At 42.9% G+C, this 21,126-nt stretch overlaps 1 protein-coding gene across 4 annotated transcripts; it reads left to right on the top strand.

The window, feature by feature from the left end:
- The first annotated feature begins 327 nt into the window (after window positions 1–327).
- Window positions 328–21,126, top strand: LOC112258086 (protein transport protein Sec24A-like). 4 transcript variants are annotated; one of them, XM_042327013.1, is made up of 24 exons: window positions 328–346; window positions 4,273–4,818; window positions 7,777–7,938; window positions 8,238–8,312; window positions 8,822–8,896; window positions 9,024–9,196; window positions 11,140–11,321; window positions 11,470–11,572; window positions 11,934–12,060; window positions 12,387–12,496; window positions 12,773–12,885; window positions 13,126–13,244; window positions 13,456–13,511; window positions 13,704–13,910; window positions 14,158–14,281; window positions 14,497–14,655; window positions 14,925–15,098; window positions 15,473–15,583; window positions 16,124–16,299; window positions 16,993–17,130; window positions 18,789–18,893; window positions 19,151–19,243; window positions 19,476–19,579; window positions 19,949–21,126. In XM_042327013.1, the coding sequence occupies exons 1-24, from the start codon at window positions 343–345 to the stop codon at window positions 20,061–20,063; spliced, it is 3,351 nt and encodes a 1,116-aa protein (XP_042182947.1). In that variant the 5' UTR covers window positions 328–342; the 3' UTR covers window positions 20,064–21,126. The 4 variants fall into 4 exon arrangements, with proteins under 4 accessions (XP_042182947.1, XP_042182946.1, XP_042182948.1 ...); XM_042327012.1 differs by lacking the exon at window positions 328–346 and adding an exon at window positions 431–854; XM_042327014.1 differs by lacking the exons at window positions 328–346; window positions 8,238–8,312 and adding an exon at window positions 435–854.

Below are 21,126 nucleotides of genomic sequence, written 5' to 3'. Positions count from 1 at the left end.
CAGTTTGTATGTCCACATTTCTGATCTGAACAATAACGACTTCCAGTCCAAAATCTTCATCTCCAGCAAAAATCGCGCTGGAGATAAGTATTTATTAAAACGTTAAGCATTAGTCTGGTTTTATATAAACTCATTTTATTTGTAAAAGCCAGTCTGTCATCGTGTATTGAACTGATCCCATGTTTTTGGACTCAAACATCAAAGGAAGCGAAGGCAGTACAAAATTGTGAGCGTTTCACTGTTTCCAGTACTGTCGAAATCAACTATGCACAGGAAGTGCCACGTGTACCAACTGCGCATGCTTGAAGAGGTTTGACGTTGTGCCTGCTGGGTGGGACTAGAATGGGTACAGTTTATGTCATAATTGACTTTTAATATAATTTACACTGCAGGTTTGGATAATTAATCGTAACAGGTTCTGAGAATTAGGGTAAGGTTATGTTAAGGGTTGGCTAAAATGCAACACAAATTATTTTGGACATAATCTGTACCCCATCTAGCCAATGTGTACTGGGTGATCCCAACTTCCTGTGCAAGAAGATAAGTGATTTCAGTGGCCTCACATGATTGTCTTGACAAGTCCTAGACCCGTAGTTGAACGGGGAACGGCCCAATCATGGTCCTGTGATAGCTAACAAGTGGGCTAGCTAATTAACTTTTTGTTTTAATTGAAAGCCTGTGTGGTGAAGTCGCTCCGGTAACCAAACAGCCAACTTAGCCAAGTAAGACGCAGTTAGCTATTCGTCAACCAAGCATTTCTGCAGTATATTTGGTTACGGTTGGTGTCTATTTCATAATGTCAAATACAGATTTTAGTTCTCAGAATGGGGCAGGAGGACCGCCGTACGCAAATGGTGAGTACTTTCGGCACGGGTTAACTACCTTTTGGCTTTCTACCTAGATAAAATAACGCTAACTAGCTAGTAAGATAAGATTTTATCCGACCTTATCTGACTTGGCTTGTTAGCAAGATGGCCAGATTACAACATTAGCTTGCTGCCTTGGTAATAATGCTAGCCATTAATGATGGCTGCTAGTAGTGGGCTAATTTAATATTGCTCTTATCGAGACAGTAAGCACACATGTTCATATAGATAGCTACGTTATTTGGATAGCTTTAAGTTAGCGTTTTGATTCCCCAACTACGACAGGTAGCTAACATTTATCTGGCTCAGAATAGTTGAGACAAGTCATAAGTTTGCTAACTAGCTAACGTTAGCTAGCTTAACTTGGTTATCCTCTAGAGACACACATTTCAGTTAGTTGGCAATGCGAAATCAAATTGTATTTTTCACATGCTTCGTAAACAGACCTGTGTATCTAAACCCTCGATTGCTTGTACTACATATTGGCCAATAAGAGGCTTTGAAGCCACCTGTCGGCCATATTAGCACTCATCAGAAAAGCAGTCCTCCATACGAATGAATAGACTTCTACAGTATTTCGTATAAATGTTTGTAGATGTATCTTGTAACTTATGGTAGCTAAATTAATGTTCCCTTTTCTACCATAAACTGCCTCCAATGTCGTTTTAGTGTTAATCCATAGATTATGGCTTAAAATGTATTTCAGTTGACTGATTTCCTTATCAACTGTAGCTCAGTAAAAATGTTGCATTTGTTATATTATTCAATATACAATGTTGATCCATCCTCAGTTTTCTCCTGGCACAGCCATTCAACTCTAACTTACTATTAGCCTCATGGTGAAATTCTTGAGTGGTTTCCTTCCTCTCTGGCAACTGAGTTAGGAAGGACACTTGTCTTTGTAGTGACTGTATTGAAACAAAATCCAAAGTGTAATTAACTTAACCATGCTCAAACCTCACTGGTCTTTGTGGTTGAATCTGTGTTTGAAATTCACTGCGCTGAGGGACCTTACAGAAATGTTTATGTGGGGTACAGAGATGAGGTAGTTTTCAAAAATCAGTTTCAACACTTATTGCACATAGACTGAGTCCATGCAACTTATGTGACTTGTTAGACATTTTCACTCCTGAATTTATTTAGGCTTGCCATAAAGGGTTGACACTTACTGACTCAAGACATTTTAGATTTACATTTTAAAAATTAAACACAATTCCACTGACATTATGGGGTGTCGTGCTGTCACTGGCCTACACACCTCAATGTAATCAATTTTAAATTCAGGCTGCAACACAACAAAATGATAGTCAGTGTGTGTGTACTTAATGAAAGCACTTTGTTGTGCTAGCTAAACATTTGGCTATGAGCTAGCACTGGCATTATGGAGACTGAATTAAATTAAGTAATCTTGCTAGGTAGTCAGCTAGCTGTGGCCATCTGGCAAGTATCAACAAGGGCTTTCTGCAAAATAGCAACATTAGCACAGCTAGCGAGAGAACATCAGAATCTAGACCATAGACTAAGCAACACACATGGGCATGCATTGCCAAACAATGCTACTGCCACCTTCTGGTTTGGAGTATTTAACAAGTCTGAGTGGCTGACGACTTGAAGGTCTTTGCTGTGTGAATATGCAAATCTGATTGCTGACACTGTTCAGAGGTGCTAAGTGTTGTCAAATGTTTGACAATCCTACTGGTGTATGAGCTATTACGATTAAACTCCCTAGGCTAGAGTTAATGTGGCTTTGTTTTTTCCTTATCTCTGCATTTGTTGGTATAACTTTAGTATTCCAATATGTTTTCATTAATTGTATTCACTTAGTCTATTTTATGAGAGTTTGTAAGATTCTTATTTGCATAAAATAGACAGAGACCAGTCTTATCAAAAATAGGTAATAGTATTTATTCTTGGAGTGCGCTGCCATGTAACCACGAACAACAGTTTATATACAAATATATGATGTCACAGGTCATAAAATATTCTTTCTCCAACAGTTCAAAAGTTCATTTGAGAACTTAAGGTTTTTCATCCATCACCCTTCAGCAGACAGTTCCAGCTAATGGAAAACCTAAGAAAACACACAATGCCTCATCTGAACATTCCAGTTGTAAGTTGAGTCGGATCAACCAAAGGTTAATTACCCTTTCTGCTTACTTAAAAAAAAAAAAAAAATCCAATCTTCTCCAACCTGGCTGGAATCACATTTATTTAATGTCATTACCCCCGTGTTATATGCTCCACAATCCCTCACTTATGAATTCATATTGTTAATCAGATATAATAAAAGAGTATAAGTTTACTTAGTTACAGTTCTACTTGAAATGGGGATATTGTTTAGTCATTTATTAATAAAATTCCTAACAGCATTCGAGTCAATTAAATGCCTCAACTCCAACATTGGTCTTTCAACTCTGATCAAACCAAGATGCTTCAAACATCCATCTTACTAAAAGAAGGCATTCTGTATGTTCACTAAATTCCTGACCTATTATGTTGGTAGCAAAAGCTAGCACTCAAGTGTTAAAGTTCATGCCAAAGTGGATTTAATTTCTGCTTAATTCATCTAACTTCGCTTACTGTTTCCACTTTAAAACGATAGACCTTCGTTGCTGTACAGGATCTACTTCCTGTGACTCCTATTCTTTCCTGTCGTGCTCATTTGCCTTGTCTTACTCTTTAATTGGTTGAGCAGTTGTACTCTGCCCAGGCCAGGTTCACTGTTATTGGAGGAAGCCCTCAACATGACAGCTGTGGCCTGCCGTTAGCTTCATTTTGGCCATTTCCACGGGGCTGCTTAGAAATGTTGGGATTATGGGTTTTTGTCTTCACTATGGAGTTATTTCCTAATCAGTCTGTTCCTCTCTGTTCACACTCACTGTCAGTAAAGGAGCAGCATGCTTTAAATCCAGGTGAGAAGATTATGTCCTTCTCTGTAAGTGTGTTCAGTAAAGTTATTGCTTTGTCAGTCTGTTCACAGATTGTTTTCCTTATTTTGGAGGCCTGGAGTCTATTTAAATCCTAATTTCCCTTGCTGCATTTAGCCTAATAATAATGCTGCTGTTCTCAAAGTTATCTAGCCTATATCTTCCTTCAGAGAAACAAACGGTTGTAGGCTGAGTCAATCAGTACTGCCATGCAGTTCATAGTGTAGTAATGAGACATTGGTTGTAGAGTGAGATTTTCTTCATCGGCGTTAACTGGCATGCAAATGAGGCAGTGGGCTATTATTGATGTAGTTTGTTTTGCATGTCCTAGGGGTGGAGATTTCACTTAAGGACCAATGGAATGGTCTAAAATGAATGCAGATTATAGGGACATTCACGTGGGATGTCAGTGTATGGTGCTTGTCTATAAGTGAAACCAGCTTGGAGTCATCTAACCTCATCATTTTCCTGTCTTCCAGGTCCCTCTCAGAATCCAGTAGCGCTGCAGCCACCGGGACCGGGTTACATGGCCCACCAGACCCCATACAACCCAATGCAAGCCAAGGGCCCTATGCCGCCCGGCCCTGGACTCTATAACTCCGGTCCCTACCAGCCCATCCCACCAGTCAGCTCTAACCAGGCCCTTCCAGGTCAGCCCATGTTAAAAAGGCCTCCTATGGGACCTCAACATTCCATGACCCCACCTCAGTCTGCCAGCCCTAACCCAGGCTCCAGGATTCCCCCAGCGCATGCCACCCCTCCACCTGTGTCTGCTAACAACTACCAGCACGCCCCAGCCTGGCAGTATGGGGGGACTCCACCGATGGGAGCTCCTCCATCAATGGGGGCACCGCCTCCTATGGCCATGCCTCCCCTTCGGCCTGTGGGTAATCACATGACCTCCTCGCCCAGCCTGGCAACCCCCCAGGCCTCCTCGGCAGAATACCGCGCAACGCCTCCTGTCTTCCATAATGCCATGCAACCCCTGGGTCCTCCCACCTCGCTCCAGGGATACACCCAGCAAGGTAAAACAGTGCTGGAGGGAGCATTACAAAGGCTGCATGATTAAGTGTTAGCTATTCCACAGCTGTTTGTTTCCACAATGAAGAACACTTTGTTGAAAACTTGAGATATCATTATGATCTTATGACATTTTATGACATGTTATCGTTGTTTTGTCTGTGTAATGACAAGCCACGTCGGTGGCACCGGTGATGGTTCAGCCTAAGATTTTTTAGAACTAACCCAAGATCGACCACAGCATGTCGTTTCCAGTGGGGGAAAAAAGAGTGGCAAAACAAGCAAGGAGGTGGGCGGCGCCAAGCACGAGCTAGCAAGATCCTATTGGCACTTTCTAGCATGGCCAGTAACTATTTACCCTTGCACTCCTAAACCACATTTAAAAATATAAAAAAATTGGCAAAGGGTGAAGTCTACAAAACTTAGTTCACTCCGTTCGTAACAGATTCTAGTTTTGTGAATAGCGCTCTATTGAGAATGTTCTATCGACGAGCAGAATGTCGACCGAAGTCAATCTCACTCCATCTTCTCCCACTGTCGGCCACTGGACTTCCCCTCAGCCCTATTTTGTGGGTAGTGGAAATGCCTGCCCGGATGCTTCAGATTTGCACATCCGGTGAAACATCTGGCTCCTTGTTCTGTGGTCGACCTAACTGATGTTGAAAGTGGACATTGCCCCCTTCTGCTCCCGTTCCCACATGAACAGATCAGTTTGGCAACGCCTATCTCCTTGGCAGACACTCTACTCAGAAATACTTGTTCACAGGCCAAATTAGTTTTAGTAACTTCTGGTGAAGTTATTGGACATCTATAATTTCCAGAGTTCTGAGTTTAGTCACCACTTACCCCCACCACCACTGTAGCGGTATTTGTGGTGTGTGGCTTATTTTTGGTCAGAAGCCATCCGTGATTCATGACCAAAGCCATTATTGCATTATACAACATTGTGGTCTAAGAAATATCACATTATCTGGCTGACATAACTGTCTTCCTGACTTCTTTTTTAACATTCACTCTAATTTGTCCAGTTTACTATTTTCATTGAAGTTGATTTGATTGAGTATTTATTCATACTTGCAATCTCTGAATGACAGATCTTTGATATTGGAAGCAACATTAGATTGCTCTTATTTGGAATGTGTCTTCTCAGTAGTCACCTAGGGGTGTCTTCCAATTCATTGACATTAGCTAGCTCTGGGTCAGCCTCATCAGCTGTCGTCAGACCTGTCACCTCCAGTGTAGGGTAATAATTAGAGGTTGACCGATTAATCGGAATGGCTGCTTTAATTAGGCCCGATTTCAATATCAATCAATCATAATCACTAGTTAACTAGTTGATGATATTCCTAGTTTATCTAGCGTGTCCTGCGTTGCATATAATTGATGCGGTGCGTATTCGCAAAAAAGGACTGTTGCTCCAATGTGTACCTAACATAAACATCAATACCTTTCTTAAAATCAATACAAAGAATTATATATTTTTAAACCTGCATATTTAGCTAAAATAAATCCAGGTTAGCAGGCAATATTAACCAGGTGAAATTGTCACTTCTCTTGCGTGCAATGAGCGCAGAGTCAGGGTATATGCAACAGTTTGGGCTGCCTAATTTGCCAGTATTTTACGTAATTATGTCAACATTGAAGGTTGTGCAAGCAACAGAAATATTTAGAGTTAAGGATGCCACCCGTTAGATAAAATACGGAACGGTTCCGTATTTCACTGAAAGAATAAACGTCTTGTTTTCGAGATGATAGTTTCCGGATTCAACCATATTAATGACCTAAAGCTTGTATTTCTGTGTTATAATTAAGTCTATGATTTGATAGAGCAGTCTGACTGAGCGATGGTAGGCACCAGCAGGCTCGTAAGCATTCATTCAAACAGCACTTTTGTTCGTTTTGCCAGCAGCTCTTCGCAATGTTTCAAGCATTGAGCTGTTTGACTTCAAGCCAATCAACTCCCGAGATGAGGCTGGTGTAACCGATGTGAAATGGTTAGCGGGGTGCGTGCTAATAGCGTTTCAAACGTCACTCGCTCTGAGACTTGGAGTGGTTGTTACCCTTGCTCTGCATGGGTAACGCTGCTTCGAGGGTGGCTGTTGTCGATGTGTTCCTGGTTCGATCCCAGGTAGGGGCGAGGAGAGGGACGGAAGCATTACTGTTACACTGGCAATACAAAAGTGCCTATAAGAACATCCAATAATCAAAGGTATATAAAATACAAATGGTATAGAGGGAAATATTCCTTTAATAACTACAACCTAAAACTTCTTCCCTGGGAATATTGACCACTCATGTTAAAAGGAACCACCAGCTTTTATATGTTCTCATGTTCTGAGCAAGGAACTTAAACGTTAGCTTTCTTACATGGCACATATTGCACTTTTACTTTCTTCTCCAACACTTTGTTTTTGCATTATTTAAACCAAATTGAACATGTTTCATTATTTACTTGAGGCTAAATTGATTTTATTGATGTATTATATTAAGTTAAAATAAGTGTTCATTCAGTATTGTTGTAATTGTCATTATTACAAATAGATTTAATAATCGGTAGCAGATTTAATAATAGATTTAATAATCGGTAGCAGCTTTTTTGTCCTTCAATAATTGGTATCGGCGTTGAAAAATCATAATTGGTCGACCTCTAGTTACAATGCTGCTTGTCACGGGACGTTTTCCCTCTTATGCACGGTAGTTCTCATATACCCCTATGTCTTATAGGTTACATTGTCATGATGTATAGTTGCCAATTTTGTCTAAGGTTATGTAATAGGTTAGCCTTGACCACAGCCATTGTTCCACAGCCAGGTTGATGTCTGGGCTGGCAGCACAATACTATGTAGGTGCCATTTATGTAATATCCCAAAATGTCAACCAAACAATTGTACAACATTTTAGTTGATGGGTGTTGTGATAGGATACTGTGTAAGAGATATGTGTAGCTAAATGTTGTTGTCCAGGCTCTGCCCCTCTTCTGATGAACCCCATGGCGGCTCCTCACTCATACCAGCCAGTTATGAGAGCACCTTATGGCGGCCCCCCACCCTCTGTGAGACCCACCCCACCCACTACTGGACCCCCCATGGGCAATGCCAGCCCTCCCCTTGGCCCCAAAACTGATGGTAAGGAAATATCAGTTTTGATACTGCATGAAAGGTCTGAGTAGGAGTGCTGATCTGTGATCAGTTTAGCCTTTTCATGAATAAGAGGGGAACCTGATCCTAGTTTGTTTACCTTACTTGTTGAATTATCCACATGTACTGTGGTTTATTTGTTCAGTAGTTGTACAATAATTGTATTAATAGTTATTTTTTCCTCTGGGGTGGCGTGGTCTAACATGGGGTTTCTGAGTAGTGGAACTAGCTCCCAACAGCCACCCCCTTTGGGTCTCATTGCCTTCTCTGTCTTCCCACCATGCCAGCTCAGTGTGGGAGTGATGCTAGTGATGTTTCCCACAATGAGTACGAGAACCAGGAGAAAGATTTTGAGTGTCCAGGTGTGGTTTCGTCGCTGTCAGTGTGTTGTGTCCCCTGTGCAGTTTTGATGACAATCACATTTGATCCATTGTCCTCTATTAGATTTGTTAACATGGTTTCGTAAGGAACAGAAGGCCTCGAACTTCCATGGATATTTCAGATATCACCTGTTTACATCTCACACTATTTCCAAGTTTGTCTGTCACCCCCCCCCCCCATCTGACACTATTTCCAAGTTTGTCTGTCGCCCCCATGTGTCCAATTTATCACGTTGTCTTACTGTCTGTTATTGTGACTGTGATTTGGGTACCTTGAATGCATAATTCAAATGTTCTCAACTCTTTGGCAATGAAACAAAGTACAACCACAACTGACCGACCTGAAACATAACACAAACATGTATGCTAATTACTAAGTTTTCGCAAATGTACAGATTGTGCCTTTTAAGTGCTTACACAAGTAGTAGTGTTTTGTTTGTTTTAATGCATCTTTATTCTGACCCCTAAATGTTATGTTTGCGCTGTAACAGGACACATGCCCACACCTGGTAATGGTGCTCAAGTTCCCAACAGCTTTGATCACTTGGAGATGGGCCCTAAAATGGGTCAGTCCTCCACTACATTATAGTTTCATCAGAAATGAATAACTAATGTGACTTTATAGTCCCCTAGATTTACTGCTAGCAACACTAAGAACTGACATGAGGCCTGTTTTGGTGCTTGTCCCTATAGCTGGCCCACTCCCACCCCAGCAGCCAGGCCCCCCTACTCGACACATGGGTCTATCCTACCCCTCTTTACCCCCGGGGTACCAGAACACCTCGGCACCCCCTAATGCCGCCACCATGCAACATCCCGTGCAGCCCTCGACGCAGCCTTACAGCCATCCTCCGCCATACCAGCAGGTAAGTGACCAGACTTCCATCTCTATGCTTTGCCAATTCAAGTCTTGGATTTTTTTTGACAGTGTTTGAACTACTTTGCAGATATGAAACAGACAATCATAATATCAGTAATAAAAAAATATCAAAATCCCAGTTTATGCCTCAACCAACTTTAAGCGATGTTAAAAATAGAACCTATCTATTTCATGATGTACGTACAGGCATTGGCATTGTTGGGAGAATAGGTGGATGCAGTTATAGCAATAATTTGTGTACTACTATCCATCTATCATTGTAAATCATAGCTGGCCTGGCATTCAACCCCACTGGTGATCCATGCAGTGCAAAAAATGAAAAACATGTTGAAATGTTGCAATAAACCTATAGCGACAATTTGATTGTTTGGAGTTACTAAATACCTTTTTGATTAGGGCCGCAGCGTATTATGTACATCTGCAAGCATAGCAGCAAAGGCTGGACATATCTCTTTAGTTTCAATATATTAAAGTCCTGTATACAGCATCCAATAAGTGGACATTACAAAGGGCTGTATTTCCAATAAAACAATGGGCAGTTTCGGACACAGTTGCTCTCTTTCTTTTAACAAATAGGCGATGTCTAACCTGCAAATTCACTTTTTTTCAAAATGTCTGCGCCGACTTCGACTTCCCTGAGCTAGTGTATCTATTTAGTAAGCTAAAAACCCTGCGCCTAACACTAGCTGCTGGGAGGATGTCATGTCATTGGAGGTGTGACTGACCTTTTCCCCTCAACTTTTTTCAGTGGCTACAGCTAGAGGCAGGTGTCATTTGGTTAGCTAGAAAGAAATGTACGTCGCTTTCCCAGGTAGCTATGCTGAGCTTGAATGAATGCTGACTGTGCATAACAGATCTCTTAGTTGTCAATCAAATGTATTTGACATTGATAAAATGAGGGCAAGCAAGTTTCCCATTCAGTTATCAAAAGGTGGGTTGGTACAAGCATTACTTGGCAGGCAAGCTGCAGAAGGACGAGCATGATTATATTCCAGTGTTTAAGTGCAATTTTGACAGCCAATTTTTTTTTGATTTTTTTTTAATAAAGTTTGAGAGGGTTTATTTTCCCTCGTTAGATTTTAGCTTATCTCGCTCTGTCTAGCATTAGTTGTTGATCTTGTTGATGTGCATAGGCAACTGAGGGGAGGAGAGCTTAACTTTGCATGGTGGTTTGATCAATAGGACTGTGAAGATCCAAAAATGTGAGTACTCCCGTGGTATTTACATATGTGCAGAAATCCATTCAGGTGTATTTTGTGGTTTTTGACGAATGCGTTCTGATTTAAAATTGCGCTGTTGCTACTGCCTGTAATCACAGTCCAGTTCAAAGTGATTGATGGAAGGCATGGGTTGCAAATGGCTTATTTGCATATATGCCTACTGAATCTCTGATTGGCTATGGCGCACCGGTCTGTGTCGACTCCGGTTCTGATCAAGACGGATGTTTTTATTAGGTTTATTTACTGCAGTGTCTGTTAATTGTCCAAATGCACAGCTGCTTTCCCACTATTGCTATTGCATTTTCACAAATGCCTTACTATGTCATTCCCAAACATTCTCTACATTTGTGAAAGTGACCATATTGAAGTGCTAAGATAAAATTTTAAAAATTATCCTGGGGGTATATATGAATTTATTTTAATATTTCATGATGCTAAAATGCTGTCAGTTCCACTTTAAATTATACAGTTCATAGCCGAACCTTCTGTATGATATTCAGTCAAAGCTTAGCGCATGTCTGACTATAGTTAATTTTTAAAAATGTGTTCAATGTTGAAATAGGACATGCATAGACTGAAATATTGAAACTGACCAGGGATGCACCACAAGTGCACTAACTTTTGATCAGACCTTCAAGGGTGCACCCAAGTTAAGTGCTGCCCTCGTTCATTGTATTCACTGGTTAACTGTCCTAATTTCCCTCCCCAGCTCTCTGCAGGTCCAGCCCAACTGAGCCCCTCCTTGTCTGGTTTGAGTCTGCAGTCTCAGACCCCAGAGGCCCTGAGGGTGGTCAACCTGCTGCAGGAGAGGAACCTGCTCCCTCTGGGCCCAGTCACCCCTCCTACGCCCTGCCTGCCCCAGGACCTGCAGAAAATCAACTGCCACCCAGAGTGCGTAGTAGTTTGTCTGGCATTGTTTTTCAACATCAACTCTCCCACCACAATGTTGAATATTTTGTGTTAATGTGCTTGAAGTTGGCCCTACATGTAAATAATATGTACTGGTTCTGACCTGTTGTTCATCTCCCTCTCACTACAGGGTCTTCCGCAGTACCCTGACCAGCATCCCCCAGACCCAGTCACTGTTAAACAAAGCCAAGCTCCCACTCGGCTTGCTCCTCCACCCCTTCAAAGATCTCTCGGTAAGACGTTGCCCAATCACTCCATGCAAAACATGCCCAACCTTCAGTATAATCTTCCTTCTACCAATCCCACTTCTGGTGAAAGATCAAAGGATACATATAGCCTAGAATAATTGTCTTCAATCTACACATCTGTGATCATGTCTGAATTGTAATTAGATTTGTTTTTTTTAAGATTAGTGTGGAACTTGGAATTGATAGGCTATGAAAATCTTATTGTTTCTCTGTGCACTGCAGCAACTGGTTGTATTATAAGTTAAATTATTCAAGAGCCGATGGGTGCATATACAGTATTTCATTTAAATTTATGTACTAATCCCAGATTGCCCCTTAATTGTTTTGGTTTGTCTGTGCACTGCAGCAACTGCCTGTGGTCACCTCCAGCACTATAGTGAGGTGTCGCTCCTGCAGGACGTACATCAACCCCTTTGTGACCTTCCTGGACCAGAGGAGATGGAAGTGTAACCTGTGTTACCGGGTCAACGACGGTGAGGACCACAGCCACCAAGCTCCTCTCAAATGACACCCTATACCCATATATGGCACTTCCTTCGACCAGATCCGATGTTCATTATTTAAACACTAAAATTAGGTTCCAAGTGAGAAGTTGGGCTGGTCTGAAGCTGAAAAAATAATGGAAATTCACATGAGCACCACAAGGACTAACTTCACCCATGCTCTATCAAGGTTTTCAAGCACACCGCTTTGATCTAAATGTCCAGGATATCGTTAACCTGCCGATATTAGTGCTGATGGACAAGCCTGGTGCTGCTCTTTTCTGACTGAAGATAACCTCCGTCTTTGTTTGGTATAGTTCCAGAGGAGTTCATGTACAACCCAGTCAGCAGATCGTATGGTGAGCCACACAAAAGACCTGAGGTCCAGAATGCTACCCTCGAGTTCATTGCACCATCAGAATACATGGTAAATTCACATATGTAGTCTTTCAAGATTGTCTATATTCTGCCTGAAAATATTTCTTATCTATGTGCAATGTTGCCCCCTTTAATCCGCTAATAAAATGCAGATGAAGTGAGCTGGGTGCTACTGCTGCTATGTTCATGAAGTGATTCCATCAGACTTTATGATGCTCTTAAGTTTTAAATAATTTGCTGCAGTTTTTCTAGGAAACGTTTACGTGTTTTGTCTGCGTGTTTGTGTTAGTCTATGTATTGATGTGGTGAAACCTGTCATACTCAGCTGAGACCCCCCCAGCCTGCTGTTTACCTCATCGTGCTGGACGTATCCCACAATGCCGTGGAAACAGGATACCTAGATGTCGTCTGTCAGTCACTGCTAGAGAACATCAATGCGTATGTATGATCAACGTCACCACTGAGACACTAACAAAAAAAGCTGATTAGGCCTTTGCAGCATGGTCCATTTTCTTATGTTTTGGGCTTCATAAACTAACATTGTCCGGAAGTTTTAGTCAACTTGCTAGCTTTAAAGTGTTTCGTCTCCAATAACCCCAAAACAATGTAGCTTTTATTTTTTTTAAAGTGTCCTGTGACTGTCTGCTGAACAAGTCCTTCTGAATGCCTGTGTTCCAGGCTCCCTGGGGACTCGAGGACAAAGATTGGCTTCATCACATTTGACAGCACCATCCACTTCTACAACCTCCAGGAGGGCCTGTCCCAACCACAGATGCTCATAGTCTCCGACATCGAAGGTGAGATAAAAATGGAGAAGTTTGTAAAACATGGGCCGGAGCTCTTTAAATAGCGTTGTGTGGGGTCTGTTCAATTTGTGCTCTGTCTTGTAAGAAAAAAACTAGGAGGCGCAAGGGTTTACAAGCTTCATCTGTAGACTAATTCACTGCCTAGAAGTTATCAAATACTGAAAAAATAGTCTAATGGTCTTCTGTGCTGTCTCTTCTCCAGATATATTTTTACCGACACCAGACAGCCTTTTAGTGAACCTCAATGAATGCAAGGAGGTAAGGAGCTAATATTCCCCAGAGACAGGCTAATGTAAAATGAAAAGGTTGACCCATCTGTTTAACAACTCACCACATTGCCTGAATTAATCAAGACACACTTGCATTGGGTAACTTAGTTTTGCCTAAACCTCTCTTTAGCTCTGTTTTGCATTTCAAAACTTTATGTAAATGCGTTATTTATTTTTGCAGCTGGTGCAGGATTTGCTGAGGAGCTTGCCCCAGATGTTTGGCAAGACCATGGAGACCCAGTGTGCTCTGGGCCCGGCCCTGCAGGCAGCGTTCAAGCTGCTATCGGCCACCGGAGGGCGTGTGTCCGTCTTCCAGACCCAGCTGCCCAGTCTGGGTGTGGGGGCCCTCAAGTCCAGAGAGGACCCCAACCAGAGGGCTTCTGCCAAGGTAGACTAGAGAGACCGGTTCACACTGGTTTATACATTCTGTATCTGAAATTGCACCCTAAAATGTCCCATATGTAGGGAATACTGTGCCATTTGGGATGCACACACATTTCTAGTTGAATAACATGTTGCATGCCTGTTGATGGTTGAAACATGATAGGGTTTCAGGAATGTGTTCTGCATACTATACACACTTTAATTTTTTTTTACTATTGTCTGTGATGCTCGTTGTGTGGTGATTTCCCCAGGATATCCAGCACCTTTCTCCTGCCACAGACTTCTATAAGAAGCTGGCCCTGGACTGTTCAGGACAGCAGGTGGCTGTGGATCTGTTCCTACTGAGCTCCCAGTACTGTGACCTGGCCTCTTTAGGTGAGTGGCGCCTTCAGCCGCATACACCTGCGCTACAATGTGTGATTGTTCACGAAGTCACCTTATTCCACAAGCAATCAGTGCCCTGTGCATGTCTCTGATGTATGTTACTGTATGTGTCTTGCTGGTGACAAATCAAATTTCCCCTTGTGTATAGAACATCATACCTTGGCTGGATTCATGTGTAATTTCTCAATCTTCTCTCCTCCCGTCAGGTTGCATATCCAGGTACTCAGCGGGAAGTGTGTACTACTACCCCTCCTACCACCAGCAGCACAATCCAGCCGGGGTAGAGTGCTTCCAGAAGGATCTCAAGAGGTACCTCACCCGCAAGATCGGCTTCGAGGCTGTTATGAGGATACGCTGCTCTAAAGGTGACAACTTTTTTTCACTGTGCTGGTTTTATTGTATTATGTGAAAGCAGCAGCGCTTTAATTGTCTGAAACAAATTTCCCTTCAGGGATAATGCATTTTATTTCATCTGAAATCTGTGTAAATGATTTGCTGATCATCTCAATGCTCATTGATGGAGGATAATATTAACCCTGTGAACTTGTGAGTCTGTCCCTGTTCAAAGAGATTACTTTATCTGGGAGGATGAACTTGGAATGAATTCAACTCAAACCCCTTAACCTCCATGTAGGCTTGTCCATCCACACGTTCCATGGGAACTTCTTTGTTCGCTCCACGGACCTGCTGTCTCTGCCCAACGTGAACCCAGATGCAGGCTTCGCTGTGCAGATGTCCATTGAAGAGAACCTGGTGGACATGCAGTCTGTCTCCTTCCAGGCTGCTTTGCTCTACACGTCCAGCAAAGGTATACTGTCTGGAGCTGCTGTGGTGGGCTGGGGTTTACCAAAAAGCGTCATTATTTTTCTGTGGGATTTACTTGGTTGAGACTTATTGTATATGTCCCAAATATCACACTATTCCATGCATAGTGCCCTACTTTTTACCAGGACTTAAAAGGCTCTGGCTATAAAAGAAAAAGTGCACTATATAGAGAAGTTCCATTTGGGACTCGGATTCCATGTTTGTAAACGTGAGCCATGAAAGGGTGAGATGGAACACGTTTTAAACTGAATACCAAATTGTAAACATGCTCTTTCTGAAGTGCAATTGAGTTAATATTTTTTGTTTCCATTGTAATGCTGAAACAGTAACTTGTTGCTTGGTGTTGTATTTCTACAGGAGAGCGGCGAATCCGAGTCCACACCATGTGTTTGCCTGTTGTCAACTCCCTATCCGACATCTTCGCTGGGGCTGATGTCCAGGCCATCACTTGCCTGCTGGCTAGCATGGGTAGGTAGTTTGTTGGTATTTGTGTGGTTATTAAAGGCATGTTTATTTCCATCACGGTGAAGTCCTTAGTGTGTTCCATCATCCCGTGATCGTTAATGTCTCATGGTGAGAGCAGGATTGTCATCCCCACCCTACCATAGCTGCCTAATTTGCATGGACAGATGGTTGTAAGTGATATCAGATGGTTGCCTGGTTACCGTGACCTTTGTGGGATCCAAGTGGCGACATGAAACTGACTGGACTAATCTTCATATAGTGTGTTGATGGGGGTTTTACCCAGGTCTATTCCTTCACTGATGAAATGTTAGTCTTCTAAAGAGAACCTACTGTAATAATATTATACCATTATTATTGATAGTTTACCCTAACATAAAGTAACAAATGATTTAACCCAACGGTTGCTCTTTTGTAATGAAGGCCATGACTACAAACATGTACTGTACATTCATGTAACTTGTGAATCACAATCCCTGAGACAAAAACGTAGCTGAGGTTTGAATTTGGTTCTTTTTTCCTGATGTGTGTCCTCTCGCTCTCCAGCTGTGGATCGCTCTGTGACTGCCAGTTTGAGTGACGCCAGGGACGCGATGACCAACGCATCCATCGACTCTCTGACGTCCTTCCGCACCTCTGTACTCACCATCCAGCAGCCTGGCCTCCTGGCCCCCGCCTGCCTCAGACTGTTCCCCCTCTACATCCTTGCCCTGCTCAAACAGGTACGCTATCCACCCACTCCCTCCCTGGCTAGTCACCTGGCAGTCTACGGCTTCGTCTCAAATGGTACCCTGTTCCCATAGGGCTCTAGTCAAAAGCAGTGCACCATTGGCCACCCGAGTGGCGCAGTGGTCTAAGGCACTGCATTTCATGCAGTGCTGCAGCCTTTACTCCAGACCTGGGTTCATTTCCCAGGCCTGAGTCCCATAGGACGGTGCAGAGTTGGCCCAGTGTTGTCTGGGTTTGGCCGGTGGACCTTTACTTGGCTCCAGCGACTCATTGTGGCTGGCCGGGTGCCTGCGTGCTGACCCCGGTCGCCAGTTGAACAGTGTTTCCTCCGACACATTGCTGCAGCTGGCTCCCGGGATAAGCTGGTGGGTGTTAAGGAAGGCGGTGTTAGGTGGGTTATGTTTTTGAGGACTCATGATGCCACCTTCGCCTCTCCCGAGGCCTTTGGCGAGTTGCAGCGATGAGACGATTGAAAATTGGCCCCAAAAAAGCAGTGCACCTTTAAGAGGATAGGATGCCATTTGGGACGGAACCTACCTCCCACCAAACAGGCTATGGAACATAAACCAGCTTCAAGACACCATAAGAAATCTAGTCATATCAACTGATAATGTAAGACCCAGCTACTGCGATTTGTTTCTCCTTCATGCTTTGCTCATATATCATTTTTGTTCTCTGCTCCACAGAAAGCCTTCCGAACGGGTACAAGCACCAGGCTGGACGACCGTGTGTTTGCCATGTGTCAGCTGAAGTACCAGCCCCTGGCCTACGTCATGCTGATGATCCACCCAGCGCTGTACCGTGTGGACGATCTGACTGATGAGGTCAGGGCTAGGGGAAACCCTGATGTTCACGCAGATAGATAATGCCAATAATGAGAAGCTATATTTTCTTGTAGTTTATACGTTATATTTGAGCATGTCTTAAATGATATAATGCATACACTACATGGCCAAAAAGTATGTGGACACGTGCTCGTTGAGCATCTCATTCCAAAATCATTTGCATTAATAGGGAGTTGGTTCCCCCCCTCTCATTTGCTGCTATAACAGATGTTGGGACATTGCTGCAGGTACTTGCTTCCATTCTGAGGTCATGGCCCTGTGCAGGCCAGTGAAGTTCTTCCACATCGATCTCGATAAACAATTTGTATATGAACCTCACTTTGTGCATGGGGCATTGTCATGCTGAAACAGGACAGGGCCTTCCCCAAACTGTTGTCACAAAGTTGGAAGCACAGATTCATCTACAATGTCATTGACTGCTGTAGGGTTAATATTTCCTATCAATTAAACTAAACAACCTGAACCATGAAAAACAGCCCAAGACCATTATTCCTCCTCCACCAAACTTGACAGTTGGCACTGCATTGGGGCAGGTAGCATTCTTCTGGCATCTGCCAAACCCAGATTAGTCCGTTGGACTGCCAGACAGTGAAGCGTGATTTGTCACTCCAGGGAACTCCACTCCAGAATCCAATGACGGTGAGATTTACACCACTCCAGCCGGCACTTGGCATTGTGCATAGTCATATTAGGCTTGTATGCAGATGCTCGGCATATGGAAACCCATTTCATGAAGATCCTGACAAGCAGTTATTGTGCTGATGTTGCTTCCAGAGGCAGTTTGGAACTCGTAGTGAGTGTTGCAACCAAGGACAGGTTTTACAAGTATCAGTACTCTGTGATCCCGTTCTGTGAGCTTGTGGCCTTACATGCTGACCAGACCGGACACGTCGTGTGTGCGAGCGTCGCAAATTACATTTAGAAAGCAATGTTATTCAATTATTGCACCCACACTGCTAGCGCCTGCCAACGAGCGTCTGCGACACCAAGGGCTAAAATAGAACTCATTCCTATATCTGATGCAGATTGCGCTGAAAGTCCTGCCTCTCCCATGTCATTGGTTTATAGAAGCAGGTACCCACTTGCCATCTCATTGGTTATACCCACGTGGGTGACTGAAAGACTAACTGTTTTGCAGGTAGTTGTGGTAATACAATGAAAGTTTAGATGCAATCACCATATAAGTTAAACGATGAAAAGGCCTGGAAGGAGGAGAGATGACTAGAAACAAAAATGTATGCACGAAGGCTCACGCGCGCAACTGGTTTGGGTTCCGTGTAACGCTTCGACTGAGCCTTTTGTTGCTCTTAGACGTTTCCAATTCACAATAACAGCACTTAGTTGACCGGGGCAGCTTTAGCAAGGCAGAAATTTGACGAACTGACTTGTTGGAAGGGTGGCATCCTATGATGGTGCCACGTTGAAAGTCACTGACCTCTTCATTTAAGGTCATTCTACTGCCAATGTTGGTCCATGGAGATTGTCTGGCTGTGTGCTCGATTTTATACAGCCGACTCCACTATTTGAAGGGGTGTCCATTTGTCTATCCATGGTTCTGCTTCCATCTGACGTGGATATATTGTACGTTTCCCCTTAACTTTTATTTTATTAGCGTCTCCCCTCTTCTCCCACCACAGGGAGCCCTGAATGTCAGTGAGCGCACCATCCCCCAGCCCAGAGTCCAGCAGTTGTCTGTGGAGAAGCTGAGCAGAGATGGGGCCTTCCTCATGGATGCTGGCTCGGTTAGTAGAATGACCACGATGCATTTATTTGTTATTGGCAGATGCAATTCAAACATTGACATATGTAATGCATCAGACTCTGGATTATTCACCATCATGCTTTAGCTTGCCCTCATTTACATTTTTTTTAAAGGAATGTCATTTGGCGAACAACCTAAAATAGACATGCAACCATATCTACAGTGGATTTTTCTGGAGAAACGGACCGATGGATAAAATGAACACAATCTTGACTGACTTCTCCTTTGTCCTAACAGGTGATCTATCTCTGGATTGGAAGAAACTGCAACCCCAACTTCCTCACGCAAGTCCTGGGGCTCCCAAACTACGCTGCTGTGCCCCTTAACATGGTAAGGAACCTAAACACCTGCTCCCATTTTTCACTCTCTTAGCCCAGCTCCTCTGCTCCTGTCAAGGTTCTGTATCGCTCACCAGGACCTCTGTATTATACTGTATTTACATGTGGTAGTATCTTTTGTTTGATATATATATTTTAGTAGTGCATCATTTAAAACAGCGCAACAGATTTCCTGAAAGGGGTGCCATAAAGATGTTTCATTATAATGGTGTTGAATCTCCCAGAACATGCTCCCAGAGTTGGACACTGCAGAGTCCCAGAGAACCAGAGCATTTGTTGGCTGGCTGAGGGAACAGAGGCCCTTCTTCCCCATCCTGCATGTCATCAGGTAGGCATTAGGAACAGTGGTGTGGCTTTACTAGACCAGAGCACTGGTAGAGTTCAGAGGCCATGTCTGCGTTCCAAATTGCACCCTATTCCACTTAGAGTTCACTACTTTTGACCAGGGCTGATGGGCTCTAGTCAAAAGTAGTGCACACTATGGGGAATAAGGGTGAAATTTGGAACGCATACAATGTTTGATTTCCTTGGGTAAACAAAGGCCAAAATAGAATGCGTAGTATTTAGATCTGGTTGAACTGATTGACAGGGTTGACAGCCTACAGTTTTGTTGAGCTGTCAACCGGCTCAGGTCAATTCTGCGAGAGATGATGCGTTAATGTTGTGGATCCAACCTTCCTTTTCTGTTCCCGTTCAGGGATGAGAGTCCACTGAAAGCCAGCTTCTTGCAGAACATGATAGAGGACCGGACAGAGTCGGCCTTGTCTTACTATGAGTTTTTACTCCACATCCAACAGCAAGTCTCCAAGTAAACCCAGCGTATTGAGTCAGTCAGTCCTGGGAACATCAGTGTGGGAACCTGTCAGGGACTGCTTGCTGCCTCTCACAGGATCTTCGGTTGTGGCTCACCATTTTTGTGTGTATCATTGCCTTTCCTGAAGATTTCCCCCAGCTGTAGACTTTCAAACGAATCAAACTTTGTGGTAAACAGGACAAGGGCAGAGGTGACTAAGCGAGGTCTGCTTTCGCTGCTGGTTTGACTATTTTCAAGCTGGAACAACTTGTCGAAACCAGGGAACTCATGATACGGTATGTACGTCAATGATTGAGGACATCAGTGTTTATTCTCAAAGAACAAGGATTTCTTAGATCTTTTCATATACAGTTCTGGCTATGGATGTCAAGTCTTTTGATCAAAAGCATAGTTGTATTTGCTAATAAAATAATAGTAGTATCATGCTAAAGGCGATGTTGGAGTATCGCCTGCCCTTAAGGACTTATTATTGGATGTCACCTTGATTGAGCGTAAGAATGTCTCAGCTACAATAATAATCTACTGATTTTAGTTGTGAAGGACAGATGTGTGCTTTATTTTGGTTATTGTGTCAAACAAATCTAGGATTAATGCAAAGGCAGAAATGTAGACGTTTGAAGGCGAACTAACCTTGTTATAATTTGCTGCCTTTTGAATGTTGACGACAATGCAATCATCTCTTGGGTCTGGTCTGTCTTTCTCTCAACCTTTATTTCCTGTCTATCTTCTCTCACTTGTCATGGACATTCGACACATCTGAAGACGTTGCTTTGTTAAATATGAGAATCCCGATCTGATTAAATCCTCTAATTGCCTTCTATGGGACATTTTTATTATTAAACCTCTGTTTAAATACAAACGCTATATATGAAATATTTTAATATAATAGGATATGGGACATTCTTGAATACAGACATAAAGCCATTGTGATCTTTTAATCATGCTTATTGATACTTGTGTATTGAAAAGACTCTACATTACGGTAAATAATTGTTGATTTTAGTATGAACATATTAAGGTGACATGACGCTAATAAAATGTTCGGAACTTTTTAAACTTAA

The sequence above is a fragment of the Oncorhynchus tshawytscha genome, linkage group LG09 (assembly GCF_018296145.1).
Source record: "Oncorhynchus tshawytscha isolate Ot180627B linkage group LG09, Otsh_v2.0, whole genome shotgun sequence".
Lineage (NCBI taxonomy): Eukaryota > Metazoa > Chordata > Actinopteri > Salmoniformes > Salmonidae > Oncorhynchus > Oncorhynchus tshawytscha.
Note: the sequence above shows the minus strand (reverse complement) of the source record. Positions and strands in the feature narration are given on the sequence as shown.

Bases quoted from the DNA above. Each gene is read 5' to 3' on its own strand.
- LOC112258086 (XM_042327012.1), top strand. From the start codon at position 797: ATGTCAAATACAGATTTTAGTTCTCAGAATGGGGCAGGAGGACCGCCG. The intron at 13,911-14,157 runs GTAGACTAGAGA...TGATTTCCCCAG, and splicing joins ACCAGAGGGCTTCTGCCAAG to GATATCCAGCACCTTTCTCC. The intron at 17,131-18,788 runs GTCAGGGCTAGG...CTCCCACCACAG, and splicing joins TGGACGATCTGACTGATGAG to GGAGCCCTGAATGTCAGTGA.